This window comes from Polypterus senegalus, chromosome 12, assembly GCF_016835505.1.
Source record: "Polypterus senegalus isolate Bchr_013 chromosome 12, ASM1683550v1, whole genome shotgun sequence".
NCBI classification, from domain to species: domain Eukaryota; kingdom Metazoa; phylum Chordata; class Cladistia; order Polypteriformes; family Polypteridae; genus Polypterus; species Polypterus senegalus.
Genome location: NC_053165.1, coordinates 139057970 through 139071378, shown reverse-complemented (window position 1 = coordinate 139071378; position 13409 = coordinate 139057970). Strand labels below are relative to the sequence as shown.

The following is a 13409-nucleotide window of genomic DNA, read 5'->3' as shown; positions in this document are numbered from 1 at the left end:
CTTCTGTCCACCCCTGGATTTACCTTTGTGGAGGCTACAGTACCATCTTGATCTCAAAGACAACAATGCCCTACACTTGGCACTTCGATTGAAACAGAAATGAAACTGGTCACATTCCTGCTGCTGCAATACTAAGGTGTTAACTTTCATTATAACTAATGTTGTATTTAATGATAAATCAAGGAGCTGTTGTTCACGTGTTGTGCGTAATGTGCCTTTGGTGATTAATTTTTTTTCCATTAATCCTATACCCAAGTTAGAGATGATTATAATTACTGACAAATGGTGAATTTAACCGATGTCTAGAATGGAAAATAAAAGTGAAACATTCACATAAGGAAAGCAAGACTTGTTTTTTGAGAAAGGGACCAGGAAAAACAATTTTAAAAATGTATGTATATTCCCACAGTGCATTAAGCTTGTCTGAAAGTTAGACCCCAAATGATTTTTTGACATTTGAAAGGTCTGCTGGCCAAACTCTGATACTATTTCTTGTTTGTTTCCTTCTGAAAATCCCCGTGTAGGAATCTAAATCAGCAGGCTCTATCAGTTAGAAGTGTGCTTCCTGAAAGCCTAAACATGGCAAAGCCAAAGGTGCAGAACTTTTTTTTTCCATTTTGGAAGGTCTGCACTTAGCAAGTAGTGTCATCTGGACCAAACATTTTGATTTCATTACGTACTATACCCATAAAGGTACCAGTATGCCAAATGTGAGCCTACTAGGAGGTTAGGTTCTTGAGATATGGTCTTGTGAAATTGTTGAAAAAATAAAGCTGTGTGAAATTTAACACTCCTCTCCCCTCACATAATTAATTGTATATTGGAAAGTACTGATCTAACATCAAAATAATTTTACAGGGTGTCTCCGGGATAACATTGGTATACCTGGTATCTTTTTCAGGATTTTTTGAGACCGAAGGGCATGGGATTTCTGGAAAATCAGTTAATTTCACACAACATGACCCAGGAGCTGATGATGGCTGCATTAGAGGCTTGACAGAGCATCAACAGAGGAGACATTCAGCACCTGGCAATGACTTTAAGCTGTCACTGCATGTAAGGGATATGCAACAAAGCACCTTGAGCAAGAAAAAGGCACTATATAAATACAATGTATTATTACTATTATGTACTAAATATTACTGCTTTAATAGACCTGCAATTGGTATGTTCCAAATATACAAAATACACTTTTTGGCCTCATATTGGCTTCTTTGACTGTCATTGGCACAGCTCTTGTCCTCATGTTGAACAATGGCAGCTACAGACACTAAAGGGTATCTTATGAAGCAATGAAACCCACCGGAGGAATCACAAATACCTGTGATGCCAACTGACCCAAACATTATGGTGCCCTGAAATTGGGGACCATGTAGAAAAGTATTGTGTGGCTGAAATGTATGCAAAAAGTCTGCACTGTGCACTTTAATCATGTCTGTATTGCTTCATTTATAATTTTAAACTGTGGAGCAGAGGAGGATATCAAAGGAAAATGTGTTTTTGTCCCAAACATTACAGAGTGTATTGTAATTAAAGCATAATCTCTCTTGACTTGCACTCAACACATCGTGATATATAACCTAAAATCCTATCGGCTAGATTGATTGCCTTGTTATACTGTCTTCATGTAGACTGTGACAAGTCCAATGTGACTCCTTGACCCTTCTCATAAGAGGTACTTTCAAGTTTCAGACCTCCCATTATAACACAATGATGTTAACTCAATAAGCTTTCATTGTTTGTGAATTGGCAACTGAACTTTGTGTGCAAGAGAAAATAGAGAAGAGAATGAGGCTTCAACGACTTCGTATTTAATGACCGTGAGCTTGTTTTGCCTATGCTTTTTTTTTTGCCAGTCTCTCATCTTGGTGTATCGACCCACGCCTGTCTGCCCCTTGTCTATGCCACTCTGTAAAAATCCCTAATCCAATCTCATTATTTTAGACTCTACCAGACTTGACAACCAATCAATACACATGCTACAATACAGAAAGAGAAGCAGCAATAGTTAAAGCTTTATATCTTTTACATATAAGCAATAAAGAAAAGAGGCAACTGATATGAGAAGCTTTAAAAAGAAAAATGTGCAGACTTCTTCAAAAAGGCAATCTGGGAGGTCACAAAGGCTATGCTTGGATTCAGCTGTGGTCCAGACATGAAATCTCTTGAACATGACTTGTGACTGATCTATGACAGGGTGACGAGTACCAGCTCTTTATTTAATAGAATTCTTAACTCTCGCACCATATGTTACGTCTTTGGTACAGTATCTGTGATAATTATCTGTGAGTAAGCCATGGGAGCTGGGTGGTGTGTGCCGGTTGAGGTCATGGCAGTTATTTAGTAACTTTCAATAAACAAAGCAGCAAAGGACAGGATGACATTCTGATGTTTCATTTTTTGGCAATTTTGTACTTAATGAATTCATTGTCGCATATAATTAACATACCCCATTTGACTGGTTGATACACATATGTCTTAATTAGTTGGTCATTTGCTGTTTAATTGGAAAAAAATAGCAGACAGCTGCCAAGTTGTCATTTAATGGTGGCCATTATGTAACTGAAGGGGAAAAAAAAAACTATTGGCACATTTCACTTTTCCTTCAAGCTGTTATTTATTATTATATATTAAGTGTATTAAGCGTTAATCTGCCTGAAATTAATAGCGAACGGCCAAGTATGTCAACCAGTTTATTGTACAGTATTCCTTTTGTCCATAATTAAAGGGGCTTGCAGCACAAGTAAAATATTTAATTACTCACTGCTATTTTTTTTACCATAATAGGCATATTGCTTAAATATTTCCCATAAAGTACAGCTTGTGTCCGGCCTATAAAAGATGGTGGTGCACACCACTTGGTATCTGTGGAAAAAAAAGCAACTTCAAGCTTCTTTCTGGTCACAGAGGAAAGGTAAAGAAACGGAGCTTCCATGAAGATTTTTGTCTTGACGGAGAGCTGGGAGGTAAACATTTTGAGCAGACGCAGGAGATGTGCGTAGAAAGACAAAAAAGGGAAAAAAGCCAGGAAATCACAAAAAGAAACCAAAGCCAAGATGTGAGACAAAAATGAGGCTTAAAGAATAAGCAAGAGGACAGATTTACAAGATTATTTACAGCACAGCTATTTTGATAGAGTTTTGTTGTTTGAAGATCGGATAAGGAAGTGAATCCCTAGCAGTCCTTTTATCCTATCGATGACGGGCCGTAGGAATGAGGGAAGCTGAAGTAACAACAGTAACTTGAAATGGTGGCGATTACTGCATTGGAAAATTAGCAAAGTCTAAAATACGAAACTAACACGTTTTTTAAGAATACATTTGGGGACATACACTGGGTCTTGTCAATATATTTAGCTCCATCTTTTATGATTTGGTTACTTATTAGTATTTTTATGTGTTTGATTCAATCATTTTGAGTGATCTTACACTTACTTTGTGGGATCTTAGGTTCATAAAAAGCATTTGACCATTTGGTTTATTAGATGTATACTTTGTTGGGTCGTTTTGGATGCCATTTTTTTTTTAACGATTGCCACCATTATGGACACTCCTTGTTTGTATAATGAATGTCCTCAGTGTTTGTGACCCTGTTATGGTTTCAGTCAATTTCATGATCCCTGGTCGCTTCCAAGAGCCTCTTGAGCCCAGAGCCATCGATAATGTACAAGAGGATGAGCCGGGCAAACGAGGATACACACAGTCGGCAAGGGGTTGACGCAAAGTGCCTTTATTTGCAATATCAAACAAAGTGTCCAAAAGTGCAGTGCTTCAAGAAGTCCATAAATAAATAATCCATAAAATCCTCCGGATGTAGAGGTTAAAAATGTCCAATAAATAAAAAAATCCAATAAAAATAAGGTTAAAATCCCAGACAGAATCTGTCCTTTAAAAACAAGTTCTGAGCCACAGTGCCTTCTTTCTAATAACTGATGCCTCCTCTGCTTAACCAAGTGAGAAGAGACGTCCACCACAGTCAACCATAACACGGCTTGGGTCCTTATTGCCAGTCCGTCGGCATTCAGTGGGGTGCTAATCTGCAGCTATAGCTTGGCTTTAAGGTGAGAACCCAAACGGAGCTCTGGGTTGCCCCAATCTCAGATCTCTCGGCAGGAGCGCCCCTATTGTGGTGGCCGTGCACTTTTTTCAGGGCTGTCTTCCTGACTACCTACTTCCATTCCACTCACACAGGCTGCTCCTCAATCCTGCCTCTTTCTCTTTCACTAACCTCTGTTCCTTCTTTCATCCCGATTCTGCCATGCAGGCTCCCTTTATAGAATCAATTGGGTGCAGGTGCTTCCCTCCACTGGCTCCGAGGTATTAATGAAGCACTTGACTGACCTGCTTGCATTTGCACGTGAATATGCAGTCAGCCAAAAACCCCAATCAACCTAAGAGAGACGCATGCAAACCCATATGTGCACCTGCATGCACGCTCCAGGACTCCTGATTATTTATTAAAATCACCCTATAACACAGACCTCTAATCACAGACCCACGGGCAATTGATGCAATGGGTTAAAAGGTCGACTGAAAGTTCACTTTCTCATCCAAGTTATTAATTCATAACCAGTATCTGTTAATCGGCCTTTGCTTAAAAACTTTCCTTGTCTGATTCTTGTGGTACGGACCTTTAGGCAAACGTATTTTTGACTTTGATTTTAGCCTGAAGTTTTGGCTTGCTTTTTGATCTCCTGGTTTTGACCTTTTACTCTTCTTTATCCATCTTCTGCTTCTCACTAAAATTTCTTTGAAAGTTCACCGACAGAACATTGCCATAGTTTGTCGGTTACAGAGGAATACTTTGATTTTACTTTGGTAATTTAAGGTATACCCAGCAGATCTCCGACTTCAGGCTCTTATACTTGATGACTTCTGATTTTCACTCCAATCTTTTATACCTCCTTAAATGCACCCCTTTGTTTATGTAGCCCACCTTTTTGTGTTTTTATTCAATAGTCTGAAAGACATGATTGTGTGTGGTTCAATTTTGAAATAAAGTCAGAAAGGATTGCATTCCTTTTCAAGCTTTTAATATACAGGACACTCCCTTACTTTGCATCTTTTCAACTCATCCTCATGCATGATCAGCTTTCTTAATTGTACCCCAAATTAAAATGCATCTCCAGTGTCTCTGCACACCATGGCTACTAACCTAAAGTTATAATGGAAACTGGCTCTTCTTAAAGACCCTACAAGAAAAATTTAAAAGAAGGTGGCCTACTCCACACTGCAATAAACAACTTTAGTGTTTTCGCATGATGTCAAATATGTCATGGGAGATGATGAAGTTATCACTATACTGACTCGTGAGAGACAGTAAGGAAAAATGAAATAGACCAGGGGATACACAATAGTCAACGAAACAAGTCAAGGACATATCCATGTGTCAAACAGATCTTTCATTGGGGCCAAAATTCAAGAGTCAGGAACCAGAGCAAGAAATTTGTTACTGTGAAGTCAATAAATAAAAGGCTTTTAGTAATTTGCAAAGGAAAGATTTTATCGGCAAGATTCAGATAGGGAATAGCTGCGGGTGGCTACACAACCTTTTAATTCCTTCATATCATTGCCACCCAATGCCGTAATCACATAACCAGGATCGACATTCTGATCACAAAATAGCAGCGCACACAGAAAATAAAAAAGGCATCATGGCAAGACGATAAAAAATATTTAACTTAGTTGATTAACTTTATGGCAGCACCATGGTGCAGTGGTAATGCTGCTGCCACGCAGTTAGGAGACCTGAGTTCGCTTCCCGGATCCTCCCTACGTGGAGTTTGCATGTTCTCCACGTGTCTGCGTGGGTTTCCTCCGGGTGCTCTGGTTTCCTCCCACAGTCCAGAGACATGCAATTGTGCTTGGTGTGTGTGTGTGTGTGTGTGCACACCCTGCGGTGGGCTGGTGCCCTGTGTTGGCTGGGATTGGGTCCAGCAGACCCCTGTGACCCTGTAGTTAGGATATAGTGGTTTAGATAACAGATGGTTGGATTAACTTTACATGCAAAAAAAATAATATCAGATTCATAATCCTTGGGTCCTCCAACCCTTGAACAGATGTAGAATGAATCAATTGATTCAGGAAAGGTTGCAGAAAATGTATAAAACCAACTGATTATAAGAGTCACTCTGGATCATGGAGGTATGATCATATGGTTTTGGCAGCCATGCTATTTAGGTATGAATTGTGTGTTCTGTTGTTGTCTGAATTTATTTTACTCTTACATGTTTGTCTTTTCCCATCATCTTGGACCTTTGTGTATCGGCCCTTGTTCTGCTCTGACTAGACTTGTTGATTTCCCCATTAAAGGTCTTGCTTCACTCTTATAAATACACTGGCACTTCCAGCCCACCTTTATAAAAGATCAAATAGATCATCATTGTCCCAATGTTGCAGGTTTTTATTTATCTTCATATTAAGCGGTATAAACTTTGCCGACTGAAATTCAGTGCAAATGGAATTGTTAGGACAATAAAGGTATTATCTGTGGAGGGTTGGCACCCTGCCCAGGATTGGTTCCTGCCTTGTGCCCTGTGTTGGCTGGGATTGGCTCCAGCAGACCCCCGTGACCCTGTGTTCGGATTCAGTGGGTTGGAAAATGGATGGATAAAGGTATTATTAAAATGAATGCTTACCTTGCAACCTTCACATGTTATAACACCGTAATGAATTCCTGATGATTTATCGCCACAGATCTTACACGGAATTATTTCGATTTGAGCTGCAAAAGAAAAAGAAGAAGAAAACAAATGTGAAACAAATTTCTGCTGTCTACCACACTACTTGGTCACTTATACCATGTGTCTGTGGTTCTCTTTGTGAAGATAAAAGTCCCAATGTTTATACAAAATTTAACTTTAACAAGTTTTCAGAAGTGCCCTTGTGTTCTTAATGAACTCATTTTAAAGTCACAGCCTCGATCCACTGGGTGAATTCCCATCATAAATTTAAACACTTTAATCATGTCTCCTCTTAATCATCTTTTCCTGTAAGTTAAAGGCTCAGCTCTTTTCCTTTTTTCTCATAACTCATCACCGTAGCCCTGGAATCAGCTTAGTCGCTCTTCTCTGGACCTTTTTCATGTGCTGCTATGTCCTTTTTGTAGCCTGGACATCAAAACTGCACACAGTACTCCAGATGAGGTTTCACCAGAGTGTTATAAAGCTTAAGCAGAACCTCCTTGGACTTGTACTCTACACATCAAGGCACTATATAACCTGTTAAGCCTTCTTAAGTGGCTTCTAAACACAGTCTGGAGGTTGATAGTGTCAAATCCACTATGACTCCTAAATCCTTCTCATAAGGTGTACTTTCGATTTTCAGACCTTCCCATTGTGTATTCAGATCTCACATTTTTACTTCCTATGTGTAATACTTTATATTTCCTTACAATGAATTTCATCTTCCACAAATCTGCCCAAGCTGTCAATGTCCCCCTGTAATGATTCAACTGATTTGCAATTATCTGCCAACCTTCCCATCTTGGTATCATCTGTTGACTTAACCAGCTGGTTACTTATATTCTTCTCTAAATCATTTATATGTATTAAAAATAGCAGCAGCCCTAACACTGACCCCTGATGGACACCAACTCTTAACCAGCCAGCCAGCTCTGATGAGGGTCCGTACACCATCACCCTCTGCTTCCTGTGTCTGAGCCACTTTTCTTCCCATCTGCACACAATACACCAAATTCCCACTTCTTTTAGCCAGTTGCCCGACGTCTCATGTGGTGCCTTATCAAATGCTTTTTGAAAGCCAAGATAAGTAACATCACACAAATATGTTCCATTTTGATCATATCCTTTTGTTGAGTGGTCACAGAATTCCAGCATGTTGGTAAAACATGGCCTCCTTCTTCTAAACCCGTCTTATCACACATTAAGTTGCCAAACATAAGAAGCTCACACTATTGCAGAACAGCTCATCTTGCCTTGTGCAGTAGATGTGTGCCCCAAAATTCAAGACGAGTCTTCATTAAACAAACTAAAACACATCCCTCTCTGCACTTTCTTCACTTACTGCTGATTTTGACAAATTTGTGTAAAATCAGACAAGCCCAAGTTACCCATTAAAAAGACTAATGGACACTAAATTTGATTCAGCATTAAATATCTGTGTGTCAAGTTACTTTTGGATGAATTGTTGTTACTTTTGTAATTAAATGTGGAATACGTATTCACTTTTATTTGTTAATGTGTGCCATTCAGAGGAAAAGGTTGGCTAGTTTACATTAAAATTATTGCTAATAAAGGGTTATCACTGAACAAAACTAGATGAAACTGGGCCCTAAGCTACAGATAAATTACAGTGGTTTGCCATTTCTCTATGAGAGCTGAAAATTAAAATGGTTAGATTGTAGGAGGCAGATTGGTACTGTTAATAAAATGCAGTTTCTAAAAACAAGAAGACAATGACCAACCTTTGATATACTGAACTCTAAAGCTCCCTCAACACAAGACAGAGTAGGAATGAACAAATAGAGAGATAAGGTGCAGCAAGGGATCCTGCTCTTGGCATACGACAGCATGCTTTGTGCTCAAAGAGGCACAGAATTTGACTCATTCTATAAATGCTGTCGGCTTGAATGCTTTTTAAATTCCATAAAATTAGGCACTTTATCCTGAATTTTCTCAAACACTTTCTGCAAAGCAGTGGAAGATTTGAGCTAAAGTATGTAGTCTTGATCAGGTAGATTTTCATTGCAGCTTCAGGACTGTTAATGCTGAATTATTCAGCTTCACCTGATCAGAGATCTTAGCGCACTCGGGCAGAACAAAAGCTTCCTTTAAAATGGATGTTCTGGATTGGCTTTCTCAGATGGCACAAAAGCCGCTATGAATTTAATTCCCTTGATCTTGAACTCTTTGCTGTTTTGTCTCGAATGAAGCATAGCAACTGAATACATAGAATGGCTATACTTTCACATGATGAAAAGTTACATACAGTATACTTAGTCAAATAATTGAGAGCTGGAAAATTATTTTATGTGTTCAAGTGGGATTTGGGTGGCACCAAACCTGCCACCTAATAACTCACAGTGGACAGAACGAACCTACACAGATGCAGAGGAGGTGTCCTAACTGCCAAAGATTAAACCCTGCCAGAGAAAGATGGCTACAGATGGACATTATTAGAAGACACCTTTGTTCAAAGAGGCTCACAAAAAACAATTGTTATACAGACAATGTACAGCAATTATGTGACACAGTTTTACTGCATATTATACAGAGAAGCCAAAGATTATGAACCTGTTTTTTTCACTGCATAATTTTGTTTGCAAGTCAGATGGGAAAAATCAGCAAAATGTGTAACGCTTTATTACTTACTATCTGTGCTACGGGTCTAAAAGAGGTTAAAATCTAAGTAAGCAACACAGCCCTCAGCATTAACGTTTTCACTACGCCATCGATGTGAATGTGTTCTGTAATGCCCTGTCAAATATGTGTGCATAAGAGATGGCTTAAAAGTTTTGGCAATTAGAATTACTGTATATACTTGCGGATAAGTTCTCCTGCAGATAAGTCAGGATTTGTTTTTACCGTATAATTTATGGTATTTTATAATGTCAGTCATATAAGTCGAATGCGGAAAACTCACGCTATTGGTCCAAGAGATTACAATATGCTAACGCCCACCTGAGAGAGTAACCACGGCGTACACTGCCTTTTTGTTCTCTGTGGGTATGGCAATGCGCTGTGTGTGCTCCTAACCTCTCTCTCTCGCTATTGTGCCTACGTGACTACACGGTAATACCCAAACTATTCCGAAGTGACGTTGAACTGATTTGTGTTTTTTGTATCTCACACCCTCATACACCTTTATCGTAAGAGCATCCCTTATCTACGATGGAGCATTCGATCAGAAGAAAATATGAAGCTGGTTTTAAATTAAATGTTGTTGAAGTAGTGAAAGAAATTGGTAAGTGTGCTGCTGCAACAAAATTCAATGCATCTGAGAAACTGATGCGAGATTAGAGGAGGCAAGAAGATGTAAAAAAAAAAAAAAAATTAAGTGTTGCATTTTTGTATGGGTGTATAAGTCGGCATCTGATTTTATGATCGATTTTTTGGGTTTCAAGACCCAACTTATACGTGAGTATATACAGTACCCGCCGGACCTGGGGTTGGTGCTATGTTCTGATGTCTTGTCTTCCTGTCCCTCCGCAGAATGGAAGTTTGACAGCCACTCCATAGCTGGCATCTCTTCCGTTGTCCATCCACCTGAACCCACCTTTTCCTGCCTCATGATAATTAACTTGGGAACCAGCCATTTTGTTTTCAGTTCATGATAGAACTTGCATCTGAAAAGTCATTCCTGCCTGTGTTTTAAACTTATTTACTAAAATGAAAATGAAATCACTCAAGGACAGTTGTGTTTAGCACGTTCAAGAGTTAAGCAGCTGCAGTGACATAATATTATTACTTATTATTTGACTTATGCCTTTATCTAAGGCGACTTATAACATCTGAGATACACTTGGTTACATGTCTTCTAATTTTCCAACTGGAGCTCAGCCAGGTGAAGCACCTTGCTGGAGGTCACGGAGTGTCAGTTGTGGGATTTTTACTCACAAGTGCTACATCCAAAAACCTTTAGCTACTATAAAACACTGCCTGCCAATAGCATTAGCCCTACAAATATTGCATACAGCGTCACACATGGGCACACAGGGGACAGCTCAAGGGCTCTGATGGTTATAATTCCCCTCTGCTTCGGGGGTTGGCACTGAATCCTAATGCCTTTTCTCTTCCTCCCTCTGGAGACCAGAAGACTGACAGCTTATAACACCACTGACATCACCTACAATATCTGTTCACCTAGACCCATCTCTTCCTGCCAGGAGGACTTAAAACCAGAAGATCTGCCATCCTGAGTCAATTCTGTTATGAAATCACGTTTGTGAAGATATCTCCACAATCATTGCGCATTTTCTTTTGTTGCCATTCCTCCAGTTATATAGGGTTAACCAGGTGGGTACGCCAAATTGTTATCGTGGTCTTGTATTTCTCTTACAACAAACAGAAAGTTACATAGCACTTCTGATAACACCCGATTAACTGATGGCACTATAACTGATGCCCATTTTCGCCTGGGCTAAGATGGATAGCCTAGCTAGTTGAAAATAAAATGACTCACAGTTGTTAACAGTAGGATGACCAGCTTTTGATAATCACACCGTCCTCGTTGAATTGGAAAAGGCACAGAAACAAACAGGACACACCTGATCACAATCCGGAGTGTCACAGCAAAGCGTCTGACTACTACTATAAATAGGAGATTTCCATTTCTGATTTTTAAGAAATTTGCAAACCTATCTTAAAGTGTGTTTTTAATTTGTCATTATCAGTTGTTGAATGTAGATTGATAGGCAAAAATCGGAAATTTATCAATTTAAAATTAAATCCACAGCACAATACAGTATGCAGAAAGTGAAGAGGCATGAATACTTTCTGAATCGCTGCTGCCTAACCACTGCCCATGTGAATTCTGCACACTCTCCTTTGGGTACTACAGTTTTCCTTCCACTTCCCAAGTGTGCCAGTTAGGCTAAGTTGGTGTGTGCACAAGTGACAATCAGACTAGAGTTGGATCCTGCCTTGTCTTTCCAGCCTATCATTATTCGATAATGGAAAAAATGTGTTCACAAAATGAAAAGATGGAAATCCATACACGCTAGATGGCCCAGAAAAAGAGCTTGAAGAGGATCAAAAACCTCAGGGGTAACTAAAATAGATAGACAGGACACTATTTGTTCCCAGGGGGAGATTTGGCTTTTTACAGAAGCTCTTTAAATAAATGAAAACATAAATAAGTAAGTATATAACTATACACACATACTTTGGTCAAAACACACACCAGAATGACTACAAAGCAAGAAAATTGAAAAGAAAGAAAACTTCTTACTTGGCAGCCCTAGTGTCATTGAAGCATTCTGCAGGCATATTGCTGTTGGTATGACGGAGGCCCCATAGCTTTTCTTGACACACTTCTGCTAAATAATTTGTTGGCTGAAAGTCCTCAGTATTAGTGTGTCACAGAGGTTCTGCAGCATTACTCAAAATGGAACTCAATTTTGTTGTAATGCTATACTTTGCTATACAACCTCCAGGGGGTCCTGAGTGCATCTCACAACCGAGCTGGCCATTTTAATTAGCTAATTAATTCGGTGGGCCTGCCCATACCAGAGCACTGGCCATCACAGAGTTGTAGAAGATGGGAAGGATGTCACTTCCCACATTAAAGGAATGCAGTCTCCTAAGGAAAATTAGTCTGCTCTGCCACTTTGTATACAGTTCCTCTGTGTTCCGAGACCAGTAGAACCTGTCATTAATGTGGACCCCAAGTACTTGTAGGAGTGCACCACCTCAACATTCACTCCCTGAGTAAGGACCAGACATAGAGGGACTTTGGAGGATCAAAAGTCAATAAGCAATTCCTTGGTTTTGCTGATGTTAAGATGCAAACAATTCTCTTTGCACCAATAGGCAAAGTTCTCCACTAGACTCCCATACTGTGTCTTATCCCCATTATCAGTGAACCCCCCCATAACAGCACAATCATCTGAGTATTTCTTCAGGTGACATGACCTGGTGGTATATTTAGTCAGAGGTGTACAGAGTGAAGAGAGAAGCAGACATGACTGTTCCTTGTGGTGCTCTAGTGTTGCTCACACAGTCCTTGAGTCTCACAAACTGGTCTGCCTGACAGATAGTCCATTTACCCAGGACACCAATGGCTCATCCACCTGCATACCTTAACAGGGATGGCTGGATGGTATTGAAGACACTGGATAAATCAAATAACATAATCCTCAAGGTGCAGCCAGCTTTGTCCAGGTGAGAATAAGAATTGTGGAGAAGACAGATAATTACATCCTCCACTCCAATCTTTGTGCAGTAGGCAAACTGCAGTGCGTCCAGGTGGTCTACCACAAAAGGACTCATATACTGTAGTCCAGCACCAGGCTCTTTATGTAGATTGAGCATGTCTTCCATTTTAAGTGAAAGGAAGTCTTTCTGCTTGCCAAGTTTCCTTGAGATCTTCACAGCTGAGAATCATAAGACTGCTTTCAGATTTTAAAAAGGCCCGAAGCAGGAAAAATCTTAACATAACTTATCATTACCCAATTCAGGGTCACATCAGGCACAAGACAGGAATGGCCAATCGCACACACCCACACCAGGCCAATTTAGCATCGCCAAATATCCTAATGAAGCACATCTTTGGAGAGCTGGGGTGTAAAACTGAAGTACCTGGAGAAACAAACCCTCACAGAAATAAATGAAAAAGTGCAAACTCCTTAGAGATAATGGGCGGGTGTGGGATTTGAGCCCACTTTGGCAACACCACCTATGAATTGCATTACTGTGCTCCTCTCTGAACACCAAAAAATAATCAAAAATC

At 39.7% G+C, this 13409-nt stretch overlaps 1 protein-coding gene across 2 annotated transcripts in view; it reads right to left on the bottom strand.

Moving 5' to 3' along the window:
• Positions 1-13409, bottom strand: part of LOC120541702 (nuclear receptor ROR-alpha A) — a 558859-nt gene that overhangs the window by 40230 nt on the left and 505220 nt on the right. For both annotated transcript variants that reach the window (XM_039773584.1, XM_039773583.1), the window contains one exon: positions 6638-6723. In XM_039773584.1, coding sequence (XP_039629518.1) covers positions 6638-6723 — 86 coding nt within the window. The remainder of the gene's footprint in view (positions 1-6637; positions 6724-13409) is intronic.